Consider the following 27009-nt stretch of genomic DNA (forward strand, 5'->3'; position numbering starts at 1 on the left):
GGTGCTCGGGTGAGGCAACCTGCGCGAGGATTTGTGCCACCGCCGGCGGGATTTGGGCTGCGTGCAACCTTAACCGGCACGCGCCGCGGTGCACTGTTTTTCTAACACGACATGGATGTACGGCTCTAATGCTTTTTAATGGGCGCGGCGCCGCCCGCGCCCGCGCCCCCGCGCTCGCACACGATTGAACATACCCGGCTCGCGGGTCAGCGAGACAAAATGTGCTCATTGCCACGCATTGGCGCAACGCGCAACCACCTAAACAGCCTTCAACTACGTGCGTCGGCGCACCTCGCCCCCCCGCACAGCCACACGTCCCTCCAAGTCCAACGAGCCCCGGGCCGTGCGGCGGGCATATACTGGCTGCACCCTCCTCTGCACCGCTAGAAGCCTCGTTGGACCTCCTCGGCCGCATACCTGCACCGCACCACCACCACCCGCCCACGCTACACGGCGCGACAGAGCCCGAGCTGCTGCACGGAGCCCGAGCTGCTGCCGCGCCCGGTGGTGGCGCTCTGGCCGCCCTCACGGGGAGGCGCCGTCGCGAGGCGAGTCGCCAATCGCGGCGACCGCGGGCGCGCCGGCCGCCTCCTCTCTCGGCTCGGGCACCGCCTCGCCGGCTCGGCGAGGCGCGTGCACCAGCTCCTCGTTTGGCGCGTCGACCCAGTAGAGCGCCTGCGGTGGGGGGGCAGGGGGGCGGGGGGCGGGGCGCCGCTCAGCCCAACGCCCTCACGGGCCGGGCACAAGGAAGCGCTGTGCGCGCGGCGGGCTTGAGCGCGGTCGCAGCGCGGGTGGTCACCTCCTCGGTTAGCTCCGCGCGCAGCACGTCCATGTAGTCCGCGCCCATGATGTTTACCTTCATGCCGCGAGAAGGACGCGAGGCTCAATCTACCTCTCTCGCCCTCGACCTCTCCTCTACTCGAGCGAGCCGCGTGTGAGTACGGAGGGCGGCCATGGCAGAGGCACCTTCTCCTTGACCGACTTTGGCAGCACCGTCGAGACCATCCGCCAGGCGCCGTTGGCGAAGCCGGGCGCGTTGATGACGGTCGCCTTGCGGAAGGAGGACGGGTAGTGCGTCGCGAAGGCGGAGAGCACGTCCTTCGTGAAGTTGAGCGCGGAGAAGGTGAGCATGTGCGTGCCCAGTCCCGCGAGGTCGAAGATCTCGTACGTCTGACCCTCGGTCAGGTTGGCCGTGTCGGCCGCGTGTTGGTCGAGCCGCCGCTGCAGGCAATCCACGAGCCCCAGGTAGAAGGCGTTGAGCTTCTTGCGGTAGTTTGGCGTGCTCGTGATGCCCTTGAGGTCGAAGCGGCCCAGCCGCTCAATCTTGACCTGCGAGCGTACTCTCCGGCGGTCGACGCCTCTCCTCTCGGGAATGGGCCCTCGCCGCCCGCCTCGAGAGGGGCGAGTGAGAGGGTGGCGAGCAGCCCGGGCCGGGCAGCCGTTCTAGGAAGTGGCTAGGACGTGTCTAGGACGTGTCTAGGACGCGTCTAGGAAGTGTCTAGGAAGCCGGACCGGGCAGCCGTTCTTCGCAAAACCACAGTGCATGCCAATCGGGCAGTACTGCGTCGCCCACTCGCCGTCGGGCATCTCGCTCGCCTGAGAGAGAAGGGAGAGAGGGAGGCAGGGGCGAGGGGCGGTGAGGGGCGGGGTTGGCCCGTCGTCCCGTCCCGCGGCCACTCCACTCCCACAGAGACCCCGTCGCCGCGTGGTCGCGCACCGCCATCTAGGAAGTGTCTAGGAAGTGTCTAGGGAGTGTCGCACCGCCATCCAGCGCGTGGACGCGATCGGCTGCAGCACGCTCATCACCTCGCTGTTGTTGATGTTCTTCTCCTTGTACTCGCACGCCGCCCGGAACTTCTTCTCGATGCTCCGCGGCCTCAGCCCGTGCTCGCGGATGAAGCGAACGAGCTGCACCTCGAGCGTCTCAGCCTACGGACGCGAGGGCGCGAGGTGAGGCGGCCCGCGCGAGAGGGGCGACGAGCCCGCCGCGGCGGCGCTGCGTCGTCGGGCGCCCCTTTGCACGGGCTGATGTGCAGCGCGCGAGAGATCTCTGCGATGCAGGCAAGCTCGGCCTGCGAGCTCAGTCCGCTCAGCGCCGCGCCGTCGCGGCTCATCGAGGAGAGGGGCGACGCGCCTGCGAGTGAGGGGCCCGGGGTGGGAAGGGTGTGTGTGGGGGGGGGGGGGGGTGCCGCCCCTCCAGGGCGAGGGGAGGGGCAACGCGCAAGCTCCCGCGCCTCCGTGCGCGTCTACGTCGGAGCCCGAGCGGCGGCGCATCGGCACCGGCGTCGCCCATGGCGAGGCGGGCGCGCCGCCGCGCGGGCTCGAGGGCGGCTCGAAGCCGGTCTCCCACGGGAGGCCGTGCGGCGGCCGGTGGTGCAGCGTGAGCGTCGACCCGTCCCGGAATACCAGCCGGATCGGCCTCGGGATGACGGGCGCGATTGCGTGCACGGCGCGCGCGCGGAAGCCAAAGCCCGAGTAGGGCGTGAGCAGCACTGCGAGGGCGCCCGCCAGCAGGGCGAAGGTGCGCTGCACGAGGGTGCCCTGCGTGTCGAGCAGCCCCACCGCGCACACCACCCACAGCACAGCCGAGCAGAACAGGCCCAGGCTCACCATCCAGCCGCCGCCACGGCTGAGCCCTAGCCAGGAGCGGACGGCGCGCAGAGCCATGCGGAGCGCAGTCGGCTCCTCCGAGTGGCCGCCGCGCTGCGCCGCGGCCTCGCGCCGCGCCATGTCGGCCGCGGTCGCGGCCGCAGTGGAGCCCTCCACCACCTCCGCGTCGGGCGGGCGTGGACCCGTGCTGCTGCTTCCCTCGCGCGCCCCACTGATGCTGCGGCCTTGTGGCGGCGGCCGCGGCGGCATCACCCCTGCTCTCGCCGGCACCGCGGGTGCGGCCGCCGAGGGCTGATCCGCAGACGTGAGCAGCAGCTGCTTGGACGCCTTGCGCTCGCTTCGCGAGCGGAGGTTCCGACGATGGGCCGGCGGCGCCCAGCACCGGTCCATCGTCGTGAAGCATCGCATTGCAGATTCAATCTGTGGCGGGACGCAGCACCGCGTGAGCGGGAACGGGTGGGGTGGAGCAGTGAAGCGAGCGGCCTCGCCGTGTCTTCAGCGCGGTGAGCCCCGACTCGGCTGGGGTCTGCTTGAGCGAGGAGACTGGAAGGTAAAACAAGCTGCAGGCGTTTCTTTTTTGGCTTTCTCTCTCGAGCGAAAAAATCCACAAAAATCAAGACTGAAATTCGCAAGTATGCTATAAAAAAGGTTTTCAATACCAAGCCCCCTGCGCCCTGGCGCGAGCCAAAGACACTCCTAACCACATCCCCACTAGCACTTCTCTCCAGGCAGGCCTGCGCCTGCGGCCTGGCTGGACGTGGGATCCGCAGAGTGATGGGTCGCCTGAGACGTTGCACGCGACTCTGAACACTGAAGAGCCGCAAGTGCCGCCACGCCCGCCTCTCCAACCTGACCTACGGCTTCCGGTCTCTCGCCGCCACCCGTCGCATCTCGCAAGCCGCACAGATCACGACGGCACGCGTTACGACACGAGGCAACCCGCCTCCGCTCCCCGCGCAAGAGAGTGAAGAGCCGGCTGTTGCCGGGGTTTTGCACCGGCGCCGCGTCGCGCGTGCGCTTGGGCGCGGCGTGTGGCGTCGACCCGACGACCTTGTCCCCACTCAAGGTTATGGGAGCGGCCATAACAGGTGTTATGGCTGTTATGGCTGGCTGCTCATAACACCCCATAACACCCCATAACACCTCATAACACCTCATAACACCTCCATCGCTGTTATGGCTGTTATGCCCACCCTACCATAACACCTCATATAACACCTCATATAACACACCTTCATAGCACTCATAACACCTCCCACTGTGGTTGTTATGACAGCCAGCATAACAACCTCATAACAGCTGTTATGACTCGGCCACCTCACACCGTCGAGCCCGGCCCGCTCAGCAGCCTGCTCTAACTCTGCCAGCTCACGTTCGATACTGGTCGGCCCGATCCGGAAAGGAGTGCAGGGCATCAGCAACGCGGAAAGCAGCAACATCCATCCATCGATCGCGCGATGAGCAAGAGTTTTACAACAAACTCCCTCGCACGACACTGGCACGGGACTGGCGCGCACGGAGCTTTCGGAATTCCTAACTACTAAAAAGCGGGAGCAGCCAGCTTCCACTTTTTAGAAACCTCGAGACACGTAGTGGGAAAAGGAAAGAAAAAGGACGTGAGTTAAATTGCGGGAAAGACATACAAGTTTCAAGTTAAAAACGGAGGGAAGCGTGCAGAGCTGCAGAGAGCACGAGTTAGAAACGGGAAGCAAATTGCGTGTGTGTGTGTGGGGGGGTGTCTTGATTGAGCAATCTGAAGCCATCGCTCAGCCTCAGGAGGCAGGTTGATGTTATTGAATTTAACTTGAGGGCAAAAGAGAAAATATTTGGCGATCGATGCCGAACCTACCTCGCGCGCGGCAGCGCGCGAAGCGAAAATTCCAGCGGCGAGCAGTCCGGCGTGGCCTCTCGGGCCATAACACCGTGGACCCGGGACGGCCCTCCCATAGCAGCCCATAACATGTTATGGGTGTTATGGCTGTATGGGCCCGGGCCCATAGGAACAGCCATAACACCCCCATAACATGTTATGGGCTGCTATGCCCAGAGAGCCCCATAACACCAACCAAATAACTGTGAGTGTGATTGACTATAACGAGACTGATTCCCTAGATAGAGATAGATAGAGACAACAACATGCCACATGCAAGCTAGCCCTGTAGCCTAACCCGGAGACTGCGGCGGACCCTCGTCCGGCCTCACGTTCACAACACGAGCAGCGAATAAAAGGCGAGCCGCACGTGAGCCCTAAACCTACCCGGGCCCTTCACATGATAGAGCATGCGATTCGGCACTCAATTGGCGAGTGGTGGTCTGAGACCCAGCAGATGCAGCAGCCGTTGGCGTATGACGTGAGTTCAAAGTCGTCATCGTCATCCCTCCGCTGCGGGGCTCTCCGCTGCTGCAGCGGTGTGTGTGCGGCATCGCGTCGCTGCGCACCCCGTTGCGTCGCCCGCTCCGCGTCGCTCAGCCCGCTGTACAGTATCTGCCGCGGCTTGGCGTCGGCCTGCGAAGCTCCGTCGCTCGTCAGCGCACGCTGCCGCAGCTGAGGATGCACGCGTGTAGGCGGCGGCTGCGCTTTCTGCAGAGTCTCCTGCAGACCATACGTCCGTTGCTGGCTCACGAGGCGCTGCTGCTGGTCGCTCATGAAAGGTGCTATGCTGCGGCCAAGTCCTGGTTGTCCAGCCGCCAAAATCCTTGCCACGCCACGTGGAATGAAGAAATGCCACGCTGCGTCGAGTCGCCCTGCCTGCCCCGGCCGGTCCAGACAGAGTACGACCCTCTGGCCGGCCACTCTCACTCGATGGCACCATGGAGTTGCCAACTCGCAACAACAAATCCCAAGGAGCTCCCAACTGGCTGCACACGCTGGCCTGTCTGCAAAACTCTTTTCGGCTGCAGCTCTGATTAGGTCTCCCACACTATTCACTACCTGCCTGCCTGCCTGCCTGGCTGCCTTGCCTGCCTGCCGCCTGCACGGTGCCTCAGCAAGGCTCCTCCAGACCCAAAGCCGAGTGCTTCACTCGGGTGGGTGTGGGTGTGGTGTTCTCTCGAGGTTCTCGAGGTGGATATCCTTTGGCCGCGTTGGGTAGCGAGGATTGGTGTGACGCGATCCACGCAGGCGTGGTTTCTGGCGGCCGACCGTCAGTGCACGGAGTTGCCCCTTCTCCGACTGCCCCGGCTAGTTCACCACACAGGGATTTTAAGGGTCCCCCACTTGCAGGAGCAGGATCGCGAGCGCGAAATTCTTTTTTGAGCTAGCCTTCGATGTTAATAAAACAAGCGAAGGGACACACACATGACACTGCACACACAAACGCACCGCACCGCACCCCGCACCCCGCGCCCGCCGCCCCCCCCACCGCCCCGCCTAAGGTGGGAAAGAGATGAGGAGATGGGACAGCGAAGGAGGAGCCCAAACACGTATGGGAGGGTAAAGTTGTGCGTCACGCTGCCCGGCGTTTCCTGGGCGTTTCTCACTTTCCGGGACAGCCCCGCCCTTGCGAGGCAGGAAGGTGTGACGACTACCCCGCACGCCCTGTTGCTTCTACCCCTTCGCCGACCGCCCATCCCCCCCCCCTCGCGCCTCGGCGAGCCGATGTGCGATGATCGTCGAGCCTCTGTCCTTCCTGCGCGCCCCCGAGCTCCCCCCACCCACCCACCCACCCACCCACCCACACACACACACACACACACACACACACACACACACACACACACACACACACACACACACACACACACACACACACACACACACACACACACAGCCGCCGCCGCGGAGCGCCGCGAAGCGGCACACCGCTCCAAAGAAAACTGGTTCGCATGCCGATGGCGGCGCCCGTGCTGTGAGAAAGGGTGAGAGCACTTGGAGCACTGGACAGTGCGAGGCCTGAGCACTGCGGCCTGTTGATGACGCCTCTGAACTCCTTGCTGCCGCTGTTCCCACCTATCCGTCTCCGTGCGTCGAGCTCCGACTGGTTCGCCAGCCCAAAGTTTGCTCTGCCTCACGGAAGCACTCCGGTGTTCTCGTGGGCGCCGCAGCACACCGACCGTGGTTCGGTGCAGGCCTCCTTCAACCTGACAATCTGGAGCGCAGTGGGACGCGTCGTGTGGAGTGGCGACGCGGCCTCGAGCCAGCCGCGCATGCGCTACCCTCCCGATGCACCACGCCTCGAGCCGGGAACTTACGTGTGGCAAGTCGCCACCCGCGAAGCCGACGGGAGGATCTCGCCGCCCAGCGCTCCTTCCGCCCTCCACGTCGCCCTAGGGCACGGGGAGTGGGACGGCGTCCCGTGGCTCGGCTCCGCGTCGAAGAATGTGTACAGCACGACCTTCGACTGCCCGGCCGGCGCAGTCACCTCGGTGCTCTACATTTGTGGCCTCGGCTACTCGCGGGTCGAGCTCAACGGCCACGTCCTCAACACGCTCACGACCGCGCCGTGGACCCAATACGCGTACGTGAACGGCTTCTCTACCCTGGACGTCAAGGACCTCCTTCTGGTCGGCGAGCCAAACCGCCTCGTCGTCTCTCTTGGTCGGGGCTGGCGCGACCGGACGGCGTTCCGCATCCTCAAGGGCGACGACGTGGCTTCGGACGGGAAGGTCGAGCGCGTCGTGCGAGCCAAGCTAGTGGCCACGCTGAGCACCGGAGATTCGGTCGCCCTCAGTCACACGGGTGACGGCAAGTGGCACGCCGCAGCCGGCCCGACGACGGCAGATTCCGTCTACAATGGCGAGGAGTACGACGCCCGCGTGGCGGAGCGGCTCGGGGACGGGCCGCACAACGCCATCTCCCCGGAGCTGTGGTCGAAAGCGGCGCCGCTCGACGAGGGAGACGCGCCAGCGGGCGTGATGACGGCTTGGGCGGCGCCCGCCGTCACCGTGACCGACAGCATCGCGCCAGTCGCCCTGACCAACCCTCGCAAGGGGCTGTACGTGGCTGACTTTGGACGGAGACTGACGGGCGTGGTGCGGCTCAATCGCATGATTTGCAAGGAGGGCACGCGAGTCATCCTCCGCCACGCTGAGATCATGCAGCACGCCGGCCTGCCCGACGTCAAGACGGCGGATCCGGCGATGATCTACGTCGGCGAGCTGCGCGGTGCGAGAGCCACCGACGTCTACACGTGCAGCGGCCGCGCGGGAGGCGAGACGTGGCAGCCGTCGCTGACGTACCACGGCTTCCGATTCGTCGAGATCAACGTCACGAACTCAGGGGTGCGCCCAGCCGCTGCGATGCTGACCGCGTTGCACTTCCACTCGGGCGTCGCCCTGCGCACGCACGCGCACTTCAACTCGACGACGCTCAACCGCATGCAGCACCTGGCCGTCTCCGCCCAACAGTCGAACCTGCAGACGATCCCCACGGACTGCGACCAGCGCGACGAGCGGCTGGGGTGGATGGGCGACGCCAGCCTAAGCAGCGAGTCGATGGCGCTCAACTTCGAGATGGCGCCCTTCTTCTCTTGGTGGGTGCGGCACGTCGTCCTCCCCGAGCAGCGGGCGGGCGCGCTGCCCGACGTGGTGCCGTTCGTTCGGTACGGCGGCAGGCCGGCCGACGTCTCCTGGTCCGCGGCGCTGCCTTCGGTGGCGCACGCCGTGTGCGACGTATACGGCGACACAGAGACGTACCGCGAGGCGGCCAGCGCGATCGCAGCTCTGGTCGATGAGGTGGGAGTCGAGGCAAGGGCCGGGCTGGGCAAGATGCGGACGCCGTATGGGGACTGGTGCCCTCCGCCGGCGCGGATGGGCAAGGGGCAGGGCCGCAAGCCGAGCCCTCCACTCACGTCGGCCTTCTCGTATGCGCTCATGGTGCAGCAGGCGGCGGAGCTCGCGCGGGCCGCTGGCAATGCCTCCGAGGGGGCCCGCTACGCGAGTCTCGGTCGCGAGATTGTCTCCAACTTCCACACCGCCTTCTACGTTGGCAACGGCACCTTCGACACGAGCGGCACGCAGACTGCGAACGTCCTTGGCCTCGCGTTGGGGGGTGCTCCCGACGTCGGCTTGGCCCGGCGGCGGCTCCTCTCCCTCCTCCGCGCCAGGCGGACGCACTACGACACGGGAATTGTCGGCTTCAAGTTCCTCTTCGACGTGCTCGACCAGGCGCAGGCGCACGACGCCGCGCTCGCAGTGCTCTCGCAGACCGACTACCCATCGATCGGCTACTACTTTGCAAACTCCCTCGAGCCGGCGACTGCGAACCTGTGGGAGCTGCCCGACGCTCCTGCCGAGGGGACAGGGATGAACTCACGCAACCACCATATGTGGAGCAGCTACTCGGCCTACCTCGTCAAGTCCGTGGCCGGCCTGCACCAGCAGGCAGGCACACACGGCTTCCAACGGCTCGAGCTGCGCCCGAGCGGCGCGTATGCCCTCAGCGGGGCATCCGTGACCGTCGACCTGCCCCACGGCACGGCGCGACTCAGCTGGGTCCGCTCGGGCGGGCGGCAGCACGACAAGGTGAGCGAGGGCGAGACGGCTCGCCTGTCTTGCGGCCCATCGGGAGGTCGGATCTCCGCCGTCTCGTTCGCTTCCTTTGGCACGCCATCGATCGGCTCGCCGAGCGATTTGCCCTCCGACGGCCGTCGTTCAGACGGGTTTGAGACCGACCCAGCCTGCCACGCCCTTCGCTCCAGCCAGGCAGTCGCCGAGGCGTGCGTCGGTCGCAACTCGTGCGAGGTACCAGCAACTCGCGTCTTCTTCGGCGAGCGGGGCTCTCTCTTCTGCACGACGCGTCGCGACCCGCTCGCGAGCCCTCTGCGCCTGTGGCTGACGGTCGCGTGCGAGGTGGCCGCCGACTCGCTCCGTGTCGAGGCTGGCGTGCCTGTCGGGTCGACGGCGCGGCTCCTCCTGCCCCTCCGAGGGATGGCAACTCCCCACCTGCGCGAATCGGGGCGCTCAGTCTACCTCGCCACCGACCCGAGCGCATCTAGTGCTGCTCGCAAAGCCAACAGGCTGGGCTCGGTTCAGCTCACCGAGGACGAACGCACTGGTCGCATTCTCGCCGTCGAGTTGCCCTCGGGCCTGTTTGACTTTGACTTGTCCGACGCAGCGACCCCCCGGGCTGCGAGCAGTGCGACGGAGGCAGCGATCAGCGTGTAGAGTAGGGTCGCGCCCGCAATGTTTACACCAGCTGATTTCCTGCAGACACACTATATCACTATTGAGTCTGGAGTCAGGAGAGAAGCGTCGGGTGTGTGTACGTTCGTACTGAGATGAAATAAAAAGTTTAAACGCGCAGAAGGCAGAACGTCTCACGAGTGTACTGTCCCTCTCAAGAACATGCCTACTACTTCCAATCCTCAGGGTCAAGCGAGAAGTCTCCCAGAACGGCTGTGCCGCCAAGATCGACCTCGATTTTGCCTGAGGTTTGAAGCGTTGGCACCTCGCCCGAAAAGTCAGCGGCAGCTTTGTCCGGATCCCGGTAGCAGCAGCTCTTTGAGCATAGTGCGCTGGAGCACGCCTGCCCACTCGACGAGCGCGCGCAAGGCTTGCACGCGAAGAGGTCGAGTGCGACCCCAGCGAGCACGGCCGGGAGAAATATCGTAGTCTGCCACACGCACTTTGGAGAGAGCGCGCCGCACTTTATTGTCGTCTTGGCCGCGTCTTTGGCTGCGCCACCCGCATCGAAGTTAGGTACCTGGATAACCTTGAACTTCCCCTTGTCGAAGCGCATGATGAGGGGGTCCTTGACGCTCATGCACTCGAGTATCTCCGTGGCGAGGTTTTGCAGCAGCGTGTCCTCCACCCAGTCGGGGAGGTTCATTCCGCTGAAGAAGAGCTTGATGTCGAGGTCCCACCGGAGCTTCGGCTTGCGAACCACGTAGAGCTTGATTGTGAAACCGAGCTCGGGCGGCGGGTCGAGCGCGAACTCAACGCGCAACCGAGCGTCGTCGATCGCAAGCAGCTGGTCCGTCGCGGTGAGGTCGGGAACAAACCAGGTCTCGCCCTCCAGCTTGATCTTGATCTTGGAGGACAGCTCTGCCTGCAAGCCCAGATCGAATTCGGCGAGGTAGAGGTGCAGCTTGTCCTTGTCTTCCACGCTGGCGATGATGGTCGCATCGTCTGGCCCCATGCGCGAAGACTCTTTTGGCTCGGCAACCTTCACGTTGGCAAGTCGTATGGCCATCGTCTTGAAGATGTCGCCGGGATCCAACTCCTCCCCCTCGGCGAACGCGACCTTGAGCCGAGCGTAACCCCCGAGGTCAAACCCGCCACCCTGCTTTGCCGTCGCTTTCCGCGCCTTGAGCTCGGATTCGATCTCCTTGGCCTCAGGAGTCGTGAGGTTTGCCTTGACAACCCCGCCGTACTGGAGGAGGGCCGCCGCCTCGTCGCGCGGGTGGCCCAGGTCCATGAGATATTGGAGTGTCGACGCATAGTTCACATCCTTGGCGCGGTCGCCCCACCTCGCGATCTGGACGTTTGTCGTCAGCGCCTTGGTACAGGCCACCGACAGCTCGTGCCGGATCGTCTCGCGCCACAGCATGACCATCTGAATCAGTCGTGGCGCGCTATTGCATGGGTACTCATTCCCGAACGCTGACAGAACGGCATGCTTGGAGGGGTCTGGCGCTGACTTGATGGGGCTAGACGGGCCCGCTGGCTCGGGGGCGGGGACCATCCCAATGTCTGCACCGGCTTTGCCAGAACCCTTGCCACAGCTGCAGCAGCTGCAGCACCGACATTGCTGAAAGCAGTGCAAGACGGCTCGCCACGCGTCGCCAAGGGCGTCGCCGACTTTTGCGACAGCGTCCTTGCAATCACCGCAGCCTCCCATGCTGTCGAAATCGGCGAGGAGGGTTCTCGGCCCGGCGTCCGTCCGTTTCGGCGGGGGTTTTGCCTTCGTTTTTTTTCAGACTACGACGTACGAACAGCAAAAAAAAATATACGAGCAGGGTACGGGGCCGCCGCGGTGCTGGGTGGAGGCCCGCGCCATCCCAGGGACGCAAGCACGCACGTCCGTACGGTGTGAGCAGGGACGCACGCTTGCTTTCAGCGTGAAGAAGGGAGGAGCGCCGCGTGCGGCGATTGAGCGCCCTCCCTCTCTCTCCGGCTGCGTGCCTGACTGACTGACCGCGCGCGACAAGGTTTTTGCTCGCCTTCCCTGGGACCCCGTGTTGCGTGTCTGACTGTCACTGTGCTGTCGTGCGATTTCGGGCCCGGGGTTGTGCTTTTCCGAAAAGGCTTTTGTGTTTTTTGTTTGTTGAAGAAGTGTGAGGCCCGAGCGCCGAGGTGCGAGGAGCGAGGTTCTTTCTGGATTCTGCTAAAAAAATGAGTCGGGCAGGGCCATGAACCCCAAGAGAGAGAAGAACATCTGAATCCTGTCGCAGGAAGCTGGGTACGAGGACCTGCACAAGTGCCAGTGCGCGCCAGAAGAAAAATAAACCACAAGGAGGAATGGGAGGACGGCACGCCGCCACCACACAGGAATTTTTAAGTGCGCGCCAGTCCCGAAAAAGAAAAATAAAGAGAAGACGGATGAAATTCTTTTCTTGCGTGTCAACGAGCTTCATGCTCCTTCTCGGCTGTTCTGCACTCTCACCTCCCATTTCTCGCCGATCCGCGCTCGGAAGTCTGGCTCTCCCGTCGACGTTGGCACTACCGTCGGCGGCGACGCTTTCGCCCGCAGCCGCCTCGGCAGCAGTCGCCGGCGAGCGAGAGGTGGAGACGACGGTTGACGTCAGCCTCGGCCGCGGCCCGCCCACCCGCGTCACTCGCCGGCGGTACACGGGCGCGGGTGATCCTTCTTGGAACTACGCGCGCCGTGATCTCACGCCGGCCGTCTTCCGGGACTGGCCGAGCGATTTCCCGTACACCGGCGCAGACGACTTCAAGCGGCTCGACGAGGCGGTGGACACCGAGTTCTACAAGCTCCCGAAGCTGGTTTACCACATCGACGAGGGCGCCGTCGCGGCGCTGACGCACTTTTACGACGAGTCCATCCCTGATGGCTCGGACGTGCTGGACATCTGCAGCTCGTGGGTGTCGCACTTCCCGCGTGACTTCCCTTTGCGCATGCGCTCCATCGTCGGCACAGGCATCTCGGACCTCGAGCTGCAGTGCAACGACCAGCTCAGCGGACACGTGCAGGCGGACCTGAACGTCGCGCCGCGCCTGCCGTTCCCAGACCGCTCCTTCGACGTGGTCACGTGCTGCGTCTCGTTCGACTACCTCACTCGCCCACTGGATGTGATGCGCGAGGTCCGACGCGTGCTGCGGCCAGGCGGCTCCGTCCTCCTCTCCCAGTCGAACCGCTGCTTCTTCACCAAGGCTGTCGGCGTCTGGACGCGCGACATGTCGGACGCGGCTCACCTGCGCGTCCTCGGGACCTACATCCACTTTGCGGGCGGGTTATCGCCGCCGGCCGCCACCGACATCTCCGCGAGCGGGACGGGCACCAACGACCCCATGTACCTGGTGAGCGCGAAGCGCGAGTAGACGCGTCGAGAGTAGTATTTCGCGGCACTTGGAGCACCGGAGAGTCATTATGCACTTGGAGCACTTGGAGTGCATAAATAAATAAATACAACGGACATCCCAAGCTAGGGCTTGGTCGAGGACAGACACGTCCCCACCTTTGCAGGATTTTGCAAACTTGGAGTGCAGTCGGTAATCCGTCGCGTTTTTCTTCTTCCCCGATTGGCGGCCGGTGCGTGATTCGCGGACGCTGCACCGCTGCCCCGGCCACCAGGTGCTTTGCTGGTTGCCACGCGTTTACACACAATGACGCAGGAGGACGCCACCTTCTGCGCTGCTCGCTGGCGGGCGCTCTGCGGGCGGCTGGGCGCCGGCGAGCAGGCGTCGGCGGCCTGGTGGGCACGCGTGAGCGCCGCCTACTCTGGCGACGGCCGCTTCTACCACACGCTGCGGCACATCGGCCAGATGCTGCAGCTCAAGGACGCGCACGCTGCATCGCTAGCAGACGGCGACGCGGTGGAGCTGGCCATCTTCTTTCACGACGTGGTGTATGACGCTGCCGGCGGCGGCGGCGGCAAGAACGAGCGCGACTCTGCGCTCGTGCTCTTGGAGTTTTGTGAGAGCGCTCTCGGCGGCGGTTACGCGGCTGCGCAGCGGGTGGCGCGATGGATCGAGATGACCGCGCACCACCGCTGCGACGCGGAGACCGAGGCCGACTGCCGCTTCTTCATGGATTTCGACATGGCCATCCTCGCGGCTCCGCCTGCAGAGTACTCCGCCTACTCGAGGGCGGTGCGGCGCGAGTACGGGCACGTGTCGACTGTCGCGTGGTGCGTCGGGCGGGGCCGCTTCCTCTCCCAGGCCGCCGCCGCGGGCACCGCCGTCTTCGCCACCCCAGCCTTTGCAGCGCTCGAGGAGAGGGCGCGCTCCAACGCCCGCAGCGAGGCGGCGGCGCTGCGGCGGCGCCTGCTCGCTCTCTCCGCCGCCGCCCTCGCCGCCGCCTCTGTCGTCGGCCTCGCGCTTCTCCTCCCCGCCTCTCCGCCACGCACGTTCGCTCGCGCCGCCACGGCCGCCGCCGCCGCCGTCGCCGCCGCCGCCGCCGCCACCCGGTTCGAGCCGTTTCCGCAGCGCGACGGCGCCGCACGCGACGCGCGGCCGGCGTGCATCGCCGGCTCGTTCAACCCGCCGCACAACGGGCGAGCTGCGAGCCAGTGGTCCTCTCCCGCCGCCCGCCCGCCCTCTCACCGCGCTGTCGCGGCGGTGCAGGCACCTCGGCCTCGTGCGCCACCTCAGCTTGCGCCACTCGGCGGTGGTGGTGGTAATCGGCCACAACGCGGCGAAAGCGTACGCCGTCTCTCCGCTCGAGCGGCAGGCTCTCGTGCGTCAGGCCTGCGCCGAGATGCAGATCGAGAACGTGCGCGTCGAGTGCTCGGACGACTACATCTGGCGCGTCGCACGCAAGCACGGCGCGCCTCTCCTCTACCGCGGCATCCGCAGCTGGGCAAAGGACGGCCTCGCGGAGCGCTGGCTCGAGTTTCTCAACCTCATCGGCGCACTCCTCCCGCCCCGATTGCCGGCCGCCAAACGCCCCCATCACAGCACACACACCCCCCCCCCTCCCCCCCCCCCTCCCCCGCCCCTCTCCAGGCCCGCCCGCCCTCGCTCTGGCGCCGCCCCTGCGCACCTGCTTCCTCGAGGCCGACCCGCGGTACGCGCACGTCTCGTCGACGCTAATCCGCAGGCGATGCGCGGCGGCGGAGAGCGTCGCGGACCTCGTGCCTCCGAGCATTGCCGATGCCGTCGCGAAGCTGTATGGCTAGGCGGAATTGTCGATACAGAGATCATGGGACCCACACGGAGTCGCGGTGTGTGATCTTCACTCTTCACACGCAGCGCTCTCGACACACGGCCGAATTGCGGTCTCGTGTGCATATGTCGATATCGGCACACACGCACACCGCACCCCGAGAGCGTGCACATGTGCGATGTGGGCCAGCACAGAGCCACAAACCACAATGTGGGGCCAGCGGGAGCGCTCAGCGGTCAGCGAGATGGGACACACGGCACGCCGCGACACCGCCCCTGTTTTCAATAAAGTCTGTACTCTCACTGTGAGTACGAAACACTGTACACGCCCGACTACGAGGGCAACACTCGACTTGCTTTTTACTTCTGCTTGTCTGCGGCCGCACGTGCTGGCTTCGGGCCCGAGAGGAGGACGAACAAGCCGAGCAGCAGTAGCAGCCCCGCCCACATCTCCGCGGTGGTGTTCTTAGTCACCCAGTTCTTCGAATCTCTGGCAGCGCCTATGCCTGCTTGCACCATCACCGCCGTGTTTGCATCCACAAAGCGGAAGAAGTTCAGCAAGCCGGACACAATCGCCGCCTTGATAGTACCGCCCTCTGCCGCTGTCTCGTCCGTGTGGGTGCCTGCAGACATGCGTATTAGCCGATTCGACAGCAGCAGAGAGACTGCACAGCCAGCAGACAGCCGCGTCCAACGCGGAGGGAGCAGCGTGCGGCCAAAAAAAGTAATAGCGCCAGCGTTACGAAGGCGTGCCGTCCTCCCATCCCTCCCTTGGGTTGTCTGCTTTCTTTCTTTCTTTCTTTTTACGATGAGGCAGAGGACGACGCGCTGCAGGCGAGAGAACGACGAGAGTCGAACGACCGCGAGGTGACATGAAGGTCGCTCGCTGCGAGAGCCAAGAGTGGGCGTTCGCTAGAGTGTAGAGAGAGACTGCGACGAGAGAGAATCCACGAGAGGTCGGCCGGAGAGGACGCCCGAGGGCAAAGCGGGAGACGCGGCGCGAGAGCCGCACCACACTCCTTTTTGGTGACACGAGGATGATGATTGGGGCGGCGGCACTCTCCTCGACGGACGACGCGTCCGCGAGGCGCACTCCGCACCCGGCACCCGCGCACCCCCCGCGCTCTGTGTGGCGTGTGGTGGCGGCACGAGATGTATCTCCCATCCCGCCCTCAGTTTGCCTTACATCTTTCTTTTCACTTTTCTTCTGTGTTAGGTATGTTGTGGGCCAAAGATGTAGTCGTAGAGATTCCATACATGGAAATCTCTACGCAACATCGGAAGATCCTTGGACTGGTAGATCGTAGATGCCTTTTAGAGATCCCTTAAGTGGCAAATCTCCTGCCAAGAGAAGCAGTAGATTGAAGAGAACTGGTTCAGGCAAATCCTCTCCAGTGTAGATGCTCGAGAGGAGTCTGAGATGTCGAGTTGGTGCGTGCAGTCGCTTGTGATCTTGCGACAGAGGTGGAGATTCTGACTTCGCGCCAAAGGCGCCTAGAGATCGTGTGGGCCGACTGGAGATTGCAAAATGGCGCGAAAAGAGGGTGGAGATCCTTTTGCATTGTGAATGAATCCATAGCGCATCTCCTTGAAGGTTTGAGCCCCCCTCCTCCCCCGGGCCCCCGAATCGAGATTGGAGATTGGAGATTGGAGATGGAGATCGGAGATCTGACTGAATCAGATGACGACGTTGGAGATTGGAGATTGAAGATGGAGATCGGAGATCTGACTGGATCCGGCCCAAGATGTAGCGACGCTGGAGATTGGAGAGTACTGGAGAGATGGAGATCGGAGCCCCCCAGCCCCTTGGTGTCTCATCGATTTTTTTGTTTTGTTTTTAGATAAAGGTTCTGTGCGCGGACGGCCCGGGGAGCCTGCGGCGCCATTTTAATCTGCGCTCCTCTTTATGGCCTGCGGCGCCTGGCTTGAGCTTGGAAGTGTAAACGAGTCCGCCAGGGCGGTCTGCAAACACGGAGCGCGCTGCGCGGCGCGCGCGGTCTACGCCGAACTGGGGCGGTATCGTGGAACGTCGTGGTTCACGCTGCCCCAACTCGGCAAAGAAGTTCGCCGTAGACCGCGCGCGCAGCGCGCTCCGTTTACAGACCGCCCTGGCGGACTCGTTTACACTTCCAAGCTCAAGCCAGGCGCCGCAGGCCATAAGAGGAGCGCAGATCAAATGGCGCCGCAGGCTCCCCCCGGGCCGTCCGCGCACAGACCATCAGACCACAGTAACCCTTTTTATAAAAAAACATCTATCACACACCACTAGGGTGTGGGGGAGCTCCGATCTCCCCACCTCCAATACTCTCCAATCCACAGCGTCGTCATCTTAGGCCGGGGATCCAGTCAGATCTCCGATCTCCATCTTCAATCTCCAATCTCCAACGCGTCATCTTAGGCCGGATTCAGTCAGATCTCCGATCTCCATCTCCAATCTCCAATCTCCAATCTCGATTCGGGGGCCGGGGGAGGAGGGGGGCTCAAATCTTCAAGGAGATGCGCTATGGATTCATTCACACTGACCATCTCTCATCTCCAATCTCCAATCTTCTACTTGGCCACTGTCGCCGCCGGCAGCAATCTACGACCTCCATTTTCAATCTTCGATCTCACAGCTGGGGCGGATGGCTGGGCGCTAGGATCTACAATCTGCATTATCCATCTCCTATCTCCACATTTTGGCCCGTGTTGCTGCTCAGCGATCTGCAATCCACAATCTCAATCTTCGATCTTTAGTCTTAAATGGGGAACCGCGGACGGCATGTTGTGCGAGTATATGGGACACGATGTCTCAAATATGAGGGGTTTTGACTCCTACCGGCTCCTGACGCTATCCCTGGCAGCTCTAATGACCAGGATCAGTAGTGCTATGATAGAGGGTGCCCATACTAGCGAAGGAGCTGCCACACTCGCCCGGAACGTCCCCTTCTGGGGCCGGTTCTGCAGCCCGCGAGAGCCGACAGCGGGGCCGTGCCGCGGGTGCCTACTGCCGAGTGCCACAAACACTGCGCCGTCCCGCCATCACCTACAGGCTGTCTTGTGTGATGGTTGGGATGTCCAAACGCCACCATCTTGGCTCTTGCGACCTCAAACCCGCGAGCTGTATGGGTGGTCCTGACGTCGACAGACGCCCGATGACCACGGTGAAGCTGAGCCGGAACGAGTCGACAAGTCTCGTCTGAGCCCGTGGCGGTCGCCGGCTGAGTCGCTGTGCACGGGCCGGTACCTCAGGCGTCACCTCCGCAGCCTCAGGTCTCACACTCCATCACCTCCGACGGGACGCCGTCGGTGGCACGCTCGGCGGCGACTTTGTGGCAGCCCCACAGCGAGCGCGGCATCGAGCCTACTCGGTCTGGTCGGTCGGCCGCACTCCCTGGGTGCCAGGGAGTGCGGCCGACACGCGAGCGGTGCTTCCTGGCGGCGCGCGCCGGCTGTGGGGCTGCCACAAACTCGAGACACGCTTTTTGGGACATTTTCGACGCTTTTGTCCCATATACTCGCACAACATGCCGGACAGGAGGGATCCTACTGGCGAGACTTGGGCGTGTCCGTGTGAGAGATCCGCTAGGATCTCCAGTCTAAACCTACTATCTCTCCCCCAACGATCTCCTGTTCTTGCGTAGAGATTTCCATTACTCAGAGATTCCTGTCAAATGTCGCAAACCGCGCACACAGCCCACACGGGATAGGAGGAAGCAACATACCCTTGTGCCTTGAACATAGAGTATACCGAACAAAATCTCTCTCAAGAGTTAAGTTCTCCATAAGTGCTCCAAGTGCTCTCACCCAGTCAGTAATGAACACCAAAAACCGCGCTCAAGCTGTCTCTATCGGCCGCTGCAACTCACTTGGGCAGGTCGAGTCGAGCGGCCTCGCCGTGGACACTGTATGCGTTGTAGGCGGCAAAGCCGAAGTTGATGAGGGAACCGATGAGCATGCCGTGGAACCACTCGAAGTCTAGTTGCCCGCAAATTGTGCCAAAAAACGTGTTGTCGCAGCGGCGGATGAACCAGACGAAGCTCAAACAGGTAAGGACGAAAGCGATGATGCAAGCGACTCCCGCTCTCTTCCACTGCTTTTTCCCGAAGGCCAGCAAGCCAGCTGCAACGCCGGCAAGTGTGGCAAGGAGGACAAGTGAGAAGGATGCGGCAACTTGCTTGCCGTAAGGCGTGTCCATCCATTGCTCTTGGCTGAGCGGAAATCCTAAGTCAGGCGGCATCCAGTCCGCTCCAACCTTGCCAAGGAATACGATCAAGAGAATGCAAGCGATGGCGACGTTGGCGTAGAAGCCGTACGTCGAGGCCTCCTGAGACGACACCATACCGGTTAAGAGCGGAGCAGCGAGCAGCTGTTGTGCTCAAGGCGGCGGCTTGGGGCCAAGGAGCGGGCGTCTCGAAGGCGGGATAGTAAGGGGAGGATGGGCGGGTTTTTTCTTTTTAGTTTCAAGCTTGCGTCCTGGGCGAGGCGAGGCAGGGATCTCGGCGACGTTGGAGAGCGGGCGCACGATGTGGGCGACGCCCGTCCCCCATGTTTTATTTTTTTTCATTTTCCGCCGGCGCGCCAAGCACAAACAATTGCTAAAAATCTTTGCGTCTCTCTCCGCCAAGCCACACGCCGACACAAATCAGAGACGGCATTCCTCCGCGCCAGCCGCACCACGCCTAAAAGAGAGGCCACCCGATGTCCTGCACACTACTGCTAGCTCCTCTGCTCTGCGCGGCCGCTCCGAGTACACTCCGCGTCCGCCTCGAGCAGTGCGCCTCTCGTGGCCACGCCGGTTTGCCGTCGGTCCTGCTGCTGGCGGAGGATGACAAAGGGCCGGCCGGCTCGTGTGCCATCGCCGCTCTTCGAGTCTGCGCGGACGGCTTCGTCGACGCGGCAGCCGTTGCGCGGCCATTTCTCTCCGCTCTGTACGTGGAGCCCCGCTGCCGCAGGCGCGGCGTCGGTCAAAGATTGGTGTCGGAAGCCGAGATAGTGGCGCGCGGGTGGGGATACGGCTCGCTCTGCCTGCACGTTCACGAGCGCAACACCGCTGGGATGCGCCTCTACGAGAAGCTAGGGTTCGCGACGGTCGAGGACGGCAGCGCGAGCTGGCGGGACTGGTCACTCTGGCACAACGACGAACCATCGGGCGTGGGGTTCGCATGGCCGTCGGTCGGGCGGCGCGTCTACATGGAGCGGCTCCACGCTGGCGAGGAAACGCTCGCGCGGGGCAGTGAAGAGCGTGAAAGCTCCGGCACTTCCCCACAGGCCGGCTGAGGAGCGTGCTGCAACGGGAGGGTAATTTTTTGAGGCGATTCGCCTCGTTATTTCCTTCTGTCTGTGTGTGTGTGGCCGGGAGTACACGGGCGCACGTGAGCGCGCTGCCTCGCATGGGTCTGTGTGTGTGGGCTCTCTCTTTGTTTTGTTTGTTGCTGCTGTGTGGTGCCGTGCCCGTGTGGGGGGTTTTCTGTTTCTTTTTCGCGATGGCGGCCGTAACAAATGTCCTCTGCAGCTCCTTCGGCTGCATGCTCCTCGGTCTGGCCGTGGCACGGCTCCAGTTGCTCACCGAGGCCGGCTGCGGCGCCGTCGCAAAGCTGTACGCCAAGCTGGTCTTCCCGACAATGGTCTTTTCCGGCGTCGCCCTGATCGACCTCTCGGCAGTCGACCCAGCCGTGGTGCTGGTGGCTGCGGGCTCCAAAGCCATTCTTGCGGCGCTAGTCACGTGCTGCGGGGTCGCCGTGCTCCGCGCCGACAAGGGCCGGGCCGCGGTCGCGCACGCCGCGGCGTGGGCGATGGCCGCCACCCACTCGTTTGACGTCACGCTCGGCGTGCCGCTCGCTCGCGCTCTCTTCCCGGGCAAGGTGGACTACCTCTACCTCAACCAGACGGCGCAGCTGGTGCTGATTAATCCACCGCTCCTGATCCTGATGCAGCTCGGCGGCGGCGGCGGCGGCGGCGGCGCCGTGCTGCGCGGCATCGCGCGAGAGCCTCTCGTGGTGATGACCGTGCTCGGCCTCGCGTGCGGCCGCGGCTTCGGCGGGGTGCTCCCGCCGCCGCTCGCCGCGCTGAGCGGGCAGGTGGCCGCCGCAGGCCCACTGCTGGGCAACCTGGCGCTCGGCTTCGCGATGGCGCGCGTGGGCGGCACCACCGCCGCCGAGGCGAGAGCGTCGTGCGCCCTCTGCGCCGCGAAGCTCGGCGTGATGCCCTGCCTCTACGTCGGCGTCGCGGCGCTGATCGGCTGCGACGCGCCCTCCGCCTTCCTTGTCTTCCTCGGCTCGCTGCCCGCCTCCGCCTCCGTCTACTCGCTCGCCCTCGTGCGCGACCTCTCCCCGCGCGTCATCGGGCCGCTGGTGCCCGCCTCCATCCTGCTCTCCGTCGCGAGCATCCTCCTGCCGCCGGAGGCCCGCTCCGCCGTCATGATCGCCGCGGCGCTGCTCGCCGCCGGACTGGGCGCGATCTACTCGCTGCGGGCAAAGGGGAAGGCCGACTGAGATGGGATCCGTGGGGGAGTGTTTTGGGTATCGCCGCGCCCTGCCTCGACTTCGGCGCACTTTGAAACCAACCCGACTTTGATTCGTCAGAGCTGTCTTGTGGGATTAGGTTAGGAGGACGGCAATACGCAGCAGACTCGCGGTGTGACCCTTTGAGCTTTGTCGCGCTCGTGCGTGTGTAGTCAGGTGTGTGTGTAGTGTGAGCAGAGCGAGCCTGCGCTTTAAAAAACGTATATATATCGTTCCGAAGGCTGCGCGCGAGCGAGCGAGGCGCGGGCGCTCGAGAGTGTGTCGAGAGCGACGAGAGGCGAGAGCGCGCGGCGGAGAGGATCTCACAGTAAAGTCTCCAGGCGTCCAGCATGTTGGATGTAACGCAGAAGTCGACGGCCCAGCTACAGTGCAGTGTACAAGCGAACCCCACAACACACCCCGCACAGCGTAACACATGGCACACCCCATGTACCCCACCAATACATCCACGGCGCGGTTGTCCTGTGTTAAACAGGGACTCCGCCGTCGGCAATGAGGCCTGCGGCCTGCAGAATCTTGGCCACGCGCATCACCCCGGCCCTCCCACCAAAGTGTATGATGTCGGTGTACTCGGCCTCCGTCGCTGCGAGCTCCAGCGCGTTGGCATAGTCTTGTCGCTCCATGTGGTAGTTGAGGTGCTCCAGCCGGTGCGACTCCATCGACTCGTTGAGCGCCCGCACCTCCTCCTCCGTCACGACGAGGTCGAGCGCCGTCTCGTACTCACCCGTCGCCGTGTGGTACCTCAGCCAAGTCTGCCGACACTCTTCCTGGTACTCCGCCTCTGCGCGCACTACACGCTCTCGCTCACTGGGAGTCTCGGCGAGCTCCGCTGCCTGTGCCAATAGAGGGGGAAGGGTCAGCGCGGCTGGCTCAGCGCGGGTGCGAGATTTTTGTCCAGCGGGCGCGCCTGCTCGAATTGGCCCTCCGATATCAAGTAGTTCATGTACTGGACTCGGTTCAGCTCACGGTTCACCTCTTCCCCGCCCATGTCGTCGTTCCCGCCTTCGCTGGCCGCCTCGGCACACGCCACGACTTCCCGGCTCCGATCCTCCTCGCTGGCTTCGGATGTCTCATCCGACCAGATGCTCTCCTGGTCCTCCGCACGGCTGTACTCGCCCTCGCTCCTCCCCACCATCCCACCCTTCCGCTTGCCGTTCCCAAGCCGTCCTGTCAAGCCAGGCCAAGTAAGATCGGAAATAAAAAGAAATATATCTGCCCCATGTCCGATTTCTCTTTCCCAATGAGCCTCCGCTGTGAGGGACGAATGACCTCGTCCGCGTGCTTGCTGCTGCTCGGCGGCGCGACCGCGCTGCACGTTGGGCCTCGCGCCGTGCGCTCGCCCGGCGCGGCGCGGAGCGTCAGCACCATGGGCCTGTTGGACGGCCTTGCGGAGGCGACAAAGCACCTGCCGATCCAGCAGATGATCGATCAGCGGGTGGCCAAGGTCTCGCACATCCTGATGAAGCCGGGAGGCTCGATGACCATCGAGGAGGCGCGCGCGCAGTTTGAGGCCTGGAAGGTGGAGATCGGCGGCGACTCCGACAAGTTCGCCGAGGTGGCACGGCGGGTGTCCGAGTGCGAGCAGACGAGCGAGAAGGGCGGCGACCTCGGATATTGCACGCGGCTGAAGCAGCTTCCGCGCCAGATCGACGACGTGGTCTTCGTGAAGGAGCCTGTGCCGGGCGTGTACGGCCCGATCGGCACAAAGCAGGGGCTGCACCTCGTCTATTTGCATTCGTGCGGGGAGCCAATGGGCCGCACTGAGGCGCTCTTCGACCCGCCAAATAGCTTGAAGGAGAAGCTGAACCAGGTGGGCAAGTAGCAGCGGGGCCTGTACTCTCGGTGGGTTGGTCGGCATGCGGGGATTGCACAGACTATCGTACACGGGCATCGTCGCGTTAACCCCTGCGCGTAAAATACGAGAGTCGAGACGACAGCGTGTTTTTTACGGTGTACGCCGTCGCCGTGACCGCTGTGGGGACGCGGCGGGGCGTGTATGAGGTGTGTGGGACCGGCTTCGTGCTCGGTTTCATAAAGCAGACACTCAGGTCGGAACCGGGCGAAACGCCTTTTTGGAATCGTGCCAGCGGTGAGCAGTGTCCGGGTGTTTTGTTGGGGCAGCCTGAGCGTGAGCCTCGCCGTAACCGCTAACCCGTGTATCCCGTATGAATGTCCCGTGTCGCGAGAGGGAAGGGTGCGACACCGCCGTGGCTCGGTGTCAATCGTCCTTGAGTTCTCGGATCGATCTCCGGATCTCCGCCGCCGTCGCTGCCGCATCCACCGCGGGCGGCCGGACGGCCGCCCCTTCGCACAGGCCCAGCGCCGCACGCGGACGAGGTGGCGCGAGGGCGGCGAGCTGCTGCTCGAGCCGCCTCACGAGTGCTCGACGTGCCGTCCGCTGCGAGCCAGCCATGTGGATCACCGACAGTCGGACAGGCCGCTTCCGAATGAACTGCACCGCGGTCGCCGCAGCGCGCGCCTGCGCCGCGTGCCTGCGCGGGACGCGCACGAGCGCAAACCCGGCCGGTGCGCAGTAGTGCCTCGCGGCCAGCCCCGAAACGCAGCCGAGCCCAGCGTCGCCAAAGAGGGCGCCGTAGGAGGCGCGCAGCGCGGCGGAGAGTTGCGATGCCGTGAGCCGCTCGACGTCCTCACCGAGCCGCTCGACGCGCAGGAGGAGGTGGCGCTCAGCACTGACAACCATAGCGCGTGGCGGTGCCCAGAGAGGCGCCTGCTCGTCGATAAAGGCGAACGCTGCTCGGACGAGAGGCCCGAGAACGAGGAGAGAGGCGGGGGGCGGCGCGCCGCCTTTTCTTTTCGAGAAAGCGATACACAAGAACACAAGGGGTGGAGGGGCCCGTCCGCGGAGCTAGGCGGTACGGGCGCCCTCCACTGCGGCTGAGCGCAAGAAGCCGTCCGCTGTTTGCTTGTTCGTGACCCAGTTGGAGAGAGAGAGATTTTCAATACCAAACAACTCTTTGTTGTTTCCCAGTTGGTGCGCATCTTGCGCGCCTGCTTGTTGATGTTATCGGCGTCGCCCGCCACCGCCGCCATGGAGATCTGCTGCGTGTGGTGGACGACGAAGGAGGAGGCGCTCGCCGACGCCGCCCCGTACACCGTCCGGTCCGTCGTTGCTGCCCGCCGCTTCCTTGGCGAACACGTGGAGGAACTGCTTGGTGGGCGGCGCAATGCCACCCAAAGTTTCCATCCACGAGCACCAGCCGCGTTATGGCTTTCTTGACCCACTTCGCGTCGTGTAGTACTTGCGCCCCCGTCCACTTGCAGCCTGTATTCTTCTTGAACCACCCGTCTCCATACGCGTGGTCTTACGTCTTTGACCCATCCCTTTCCAGTCGAGTGGTCGAAGCGGTCCGTCCACCTGACGGCCACGCTCCTTGCACCCCACGACCGCCGTCAACGCCTTGTCCAGCGTGTTTCCAAACCCGTAGAGGTGGCCCACCAACGCCACGCTGCCACCATTGTCCCACGAGCCCCTCCCCGACGTCGTCGACTTGATGAGAGGGTTCCAGCACTTGACCTCGTAATGCACGTCCCGCATCGTGGCGAAGTCACCGCCGAGCTCGCAGATGTCCAGTCACGGACGTGTCGTTGAGGTGCCGCGTCACCTCGGGCTTTTCCTTATCCCCGAGGATGATGCTGCCAACCGAGCGCGCCCGGATGGCATTCTGGGCGGCCCTTAGCACCCCATTGTGCTTGGAGGTGCGGTCGCCCTTGTTGGAATTGGCGAGGGAGTCGCCCACTTGTACTCACCCACCGTGACGTGCACGCCCGAGGCGGCCTTCTCGACGAAAGTGGGCGCAATCACCGACAAGTAGAGCCCGTGCCTGCGCTGTATCGCCGTCAGGAACATCGCCGACACCATCTTCGTGTGGTGGAGTCCATCAGGGCGCATGCGCGAGCCATCCAGCGGCGCCGAACTGGGAGATCGAGATGTAGCGAGTCGCCTCCCTGGACTTGATCGCCTCCGACTGCGGCGTGTTTTTGTCAATCTCCTCGCACGCCGCCAGGCACGCGATCCACGCTTCGTGGGCCCCGACAGCAGCGAGCGTGCCCTGACCCCTGTTTCGGGACTGGAGAGAGAGGTGCTCTGCTGCGTGAAGAGGTCGCCAATAGGCGGGATGCGCTGCGCCGACGGCAGCATGGACGGACAGAAGCGGCCAAGCTCGTACGTGTGGCATAGGCCAAACTCCTTGTCTTGTTCAGAGAGAAAAGAATTTGGAGAAGGGGAAAATGGAGAAGGGGAAAAGAGGTGGATGCTAGCATGAGCCCGATGCGTCGCAGTGCTCTTGCGTTTCGGCGGTAGTGATCTGATCACCCGAATGCCACGTTCGGATCGCTTCTCATCGCAAACCCCGTCAGCAGTGCTCGGGGATGTACTTAAGACTAGAAAAGAAAAGCGAAAAAAAAGTGCGGCGGGCACGTCGCGCCGCATGGTGGCCGCGCTGCGCCACTCGCCGCTGGCGCGCGGTTGATCGCGGCGCCGACTCCGCGGCGGCGCCATCTCACGCAGCGGGACGCGTCGCGTCGTCGGCGCCAAAACAGACGCGAGCTCGCGGCGCGGCCGCGGCAGCAAAAACATCAAACCGTCTACTTCTCCTTCTCTTCTCGTCTCGTCTTGTCGCAGGCGCACACGCGCGCGACGTGCGCACGTGTCGCCGCGTTCGCTCCGCGAAGGACGATTCGAACCGGGAGCCAGTCGGCGCAGCGGCGGCACGCGGCGGCAAAACGCACGACGCTCACCTCATGGAGATGCTGCGGCTTTGGCACCTCCTGATATAATGCTGATTTTTTGCTGAGCGGGGCGGAGGCACCGGGCGGCGGAGGCGGCGGCGGACGACGTCTACTACCTGGCCGTCCCCTGTGGTAGCTTAGCGATCAGGGAGGATCTACCTGTTCGGCCTCGAGGAAGCTGCTGGGGGAGAGGGGGGGAGAGAGGAGAGGAGGAGACGGGAGAGGATGAGAAGAGGAGAGGAGAGGAGAGGAGAGAGGAGGAGAGAGGAGAGAGGAGGAGGGGGAGAGGAGAGAAGAGGGTGGGGGGTGAGAGGGAGGGAGGGAGGGAGGGAGAGAGGGAGGAGAGAGAGAGGAGAGCCTTTGAGCCTTGGCACCAGCCAAGCAGTTGATTTGGCCCTGGCACCAGCCTTGGCAGTTGATTTGGCCTTGGCACCAGCCTTGGCGGGCGGGCACGCGGGACATGCACAGGCGCCAAGGGGCGCAGCGCCGACAATCACGGCGGTGATTGCGGCGCAGGTGGGGGGACGGGAAGTCCGTCGGCGTTTCCGGGGGCCCAAGGAAGCGCGAGGGAAAAATTCCGCCGCTGAGGGCGCTCGTGCGGCAATAGCCGGGTGGAGGGGGGAGCGTGCCGGACGGGGCGTCGTCGCGCCGTCCGATGGTCTGCTGCCCCGCGCAGCAACCGTCGGGCGACGACCCGGGGGCCAAAAACCCGGCGACGACGGCGCTCTGGATGGGGCGTGACCTCCTGCCTCCAACCTCCTTCCTTTTTTGAGCAGGTGTGACGCCGCGCGAGCGACGCTCCGAGATCGCCCGAGATAGCGCGGCGCGGCCCCGAGATCGCCCGAGATTGCGCGAGATCGCCCGAGATCGCGCGGCGCGGCCCGAGGCGAGGTGGATGGGCTGGGAGCGAGGGGGCGGAAGT

The 27009-nt window shown here is 64.0% G+C and overlaps 9 protein-coding genes across 9 annotated transcripts; 6 read left to right on the plus strand and 3 right to left on the minus strand.

The window, feature by feature from the left end:
• Positions 1 to 109: 109 nt before the first annotated feature.
• EMIHUDRAFT_463335 (hypothetical protein) lies at positions 110 to 3149 on the minus strand. Its single transcript, XM_005778794.1, has 7 exons — positions 3099 to 3149; positions 2281 to 3030; positions 1762 to 1929; positions 1513 to 1596; positions 967 to 1329; positions 800 to 856; positions 110 to 675 (listed from the first exon to the last, which is right to left on the minus strand). The coding sequence occupies exons 2-7, from the start codon at positions 3016 to 3018 to the stop codon at positions 526 to 528; spliced, it is 1560 nt and encodes a 519-aa protein (XP_005778851.1). The 5' UTR covers positions 3019 to 3030; positions 3099 to 3149; the 3' UTR covers positions 110 to 525.
• Positions 3150 to 4706: 1557 nt separating this feature from the next.
• Positions 4707 to 5310, minus strand: EMIHUDRAFT_353888 (hypothetical protein). The gene has a single exon (XM_005778795.1). The coding sequence runs from the start codon at positions 5255 to 5257 to the stop codon at positions 4877 to 4879; it is 381 nt and encodes a 126-aa protein (XP_005778852.1). The 5' UTR covers positions 5258 to 5310; the 3' UTR covers positions 4707 to 4876.
• A 1212-nt stretch (positions 5311 to 6522) lies between these two features.
• EMIHUDRAFT_100487 (hypothetical protein) lies at positions 6523 to 9714 on the plus strand (the record flags this gene model as incomplete). The annotated part of the gene is made up of 1 exon (XM_005778796.1): positions 6523 to 9714. The coding sequence occupies one exon, from the start codon at positions 6523 to 6525 to the stop codon at positions 9712 to 9714; it is 3192 nt and encodes a 1063-aa protein (XP_005778853.1).
• Positions 9715 to 12402: 2688 nt separating this feature from the next.
• Positions 12403 to 13044, plus strand: EMIHUDRAFT_55070 (hypothetical protein; the record flags this gene model as incomplete). Its single annotated transcript, XM_005778797.1, has 1 exon — positions 12403 to 13044. A coding segment is annotated over one exon (642 nt), but the record flags the coding sequence as incomplete, so codon positions are not given.
• A 291-nt stretch (positions 13045 to 13335) lies between these two features.
• Positions 13336 to 14849, plus strand: EMIHUDRAFT_205453 (hypothetical protein; the record flags this gene model as incomplete). The annotated part of the gene is made up of 3 exons (XM_005778798.1): positions 13336 to 14078; positions 14296 to 14562; positions 14771 to 14849. The coding sequence occupies 3 exons, from the start codon at positions 13336 to 13338 to the stop codon at positions 14847 to 14849; spliced, it is 1089 nt and encodes a 362-aa protein (XP_005778855.1).
• A 346-nt stretch (positions 14850 to 15195) lies between these two features.
• On the minus strand, positions 15196 to 15709 carry EMIHUDRAFT_205454 (hypothetical protein; the record flags this gene model as incomplete). The annotated part of the gene is made up of 2 exons (XM_005778799.1): positions 15196 to 15458; positions 15697 to 15709. The coding sequence occupies 2 exons, from the start codon at positions 15707 to 15709 to the stop codon at positions 15196 to 15198; spliced, it is 276 nt and encodes a 91-aa protein (XP_005778856.1).
• A 3806-nt stretch (positions 15710 to 19515) lies between these two features.
• EMIHUDRAFT_205456 (hypothetical protein) lies at positions 19516 to 20094 on the plus strand (the record flags this gene model as incomplete). Its single annotated transcript, XM_005778800.1, has 1 exon — positions 19516 to 20094. The coding sequence occupies one exon, from the start codon at positions 19516 to 19518 to the stop codon at positions 20092 to 20094; it is 579 nt and encodes a 192-aa protein (XP_005778857.1).
• A 206-nt stretch (positions 20095 to 20300) lies between these two features.
• EMIHUDRAFT_100491 (hypothetical protein) lies at positions 20301 to 21308 on the plus strand (the record flags this gene model as incomplete). Its single annotated transcript, XM_005778801.1, has 1 exon — positions 20301 to 21308. The coding sequence occupies one exon, from the start codon at positions 20301 to 20303 to the stop codon at positions 21306 to 21308; it is 1008 nt and encodes a 335-aa protein (XP_005778858.1).
• Positions 21309 to 22602: 1294 nt separating this feature from the next.
• On the plus strand, positions 22603 to 23160 carry EMIHUDRAFT_205459 (hypothetical protein; the record flags this gene model as incomplete). The annotated part of the gene is made up of 1 exon (XM_005778802.1): positions 22603 to 23160. One exon carries the CDS (start codon positions 22603 to 22605, stop codon positions 23158 to 23160), a length of 558 nt encoding a protein of 185 aa, XP_005778859.1.
• Between the last annotated feature and the right edge of the window lie 3849 nt (positions 23161 to 27009).

Source organism: Emiliania huxleyi (genome assembly GCF_000372725.1).
Source record: "Emiliania huxleyi CCMP1516 unplaced genomic scaffold EMIHUscaffold_24, whole genome shotgun sequence".
Classification (NCBI taxonomy): domain Eukaryota; phylum Haptophyta; order Isochrysidales; family Noelaerhabdaceae; genus Emiliania; species Emiliania huxleyi.

Bases quoted from the DNA above. Each gene is read 5' to 3' on its own strand.
- EMIHUDRAFT_463335 (XM_005778794.1), bottom strand. From the start codon at position 3,018: ATGCGATGCTTCACGACGATGGACCGGTGCTGGGCGCCGCCGGCCCAT. The intron at 857-966 runs GTGCCTCTGCCA...CGCGGCATGAAG, and splicing joins CAAAGTCGGTCAAGGAGAAG to GTAAACATCATGGGCGCGGA. The intron at 676-799 runs GTGACCACCCGC...CCCCCACCGCAG, and splicing joins GCGCGGAGCTAACCGAGGAG to GCGCTCTACTGGGTCGACGC.
- EMIHUDRAFT_353888 (XM_005778795.1), bottom strand. From the start codon at position 5,257: ATGAGCGACCAGCAGCAGCGCCTCGTGAGCCAGCAACGGACGTATGGT.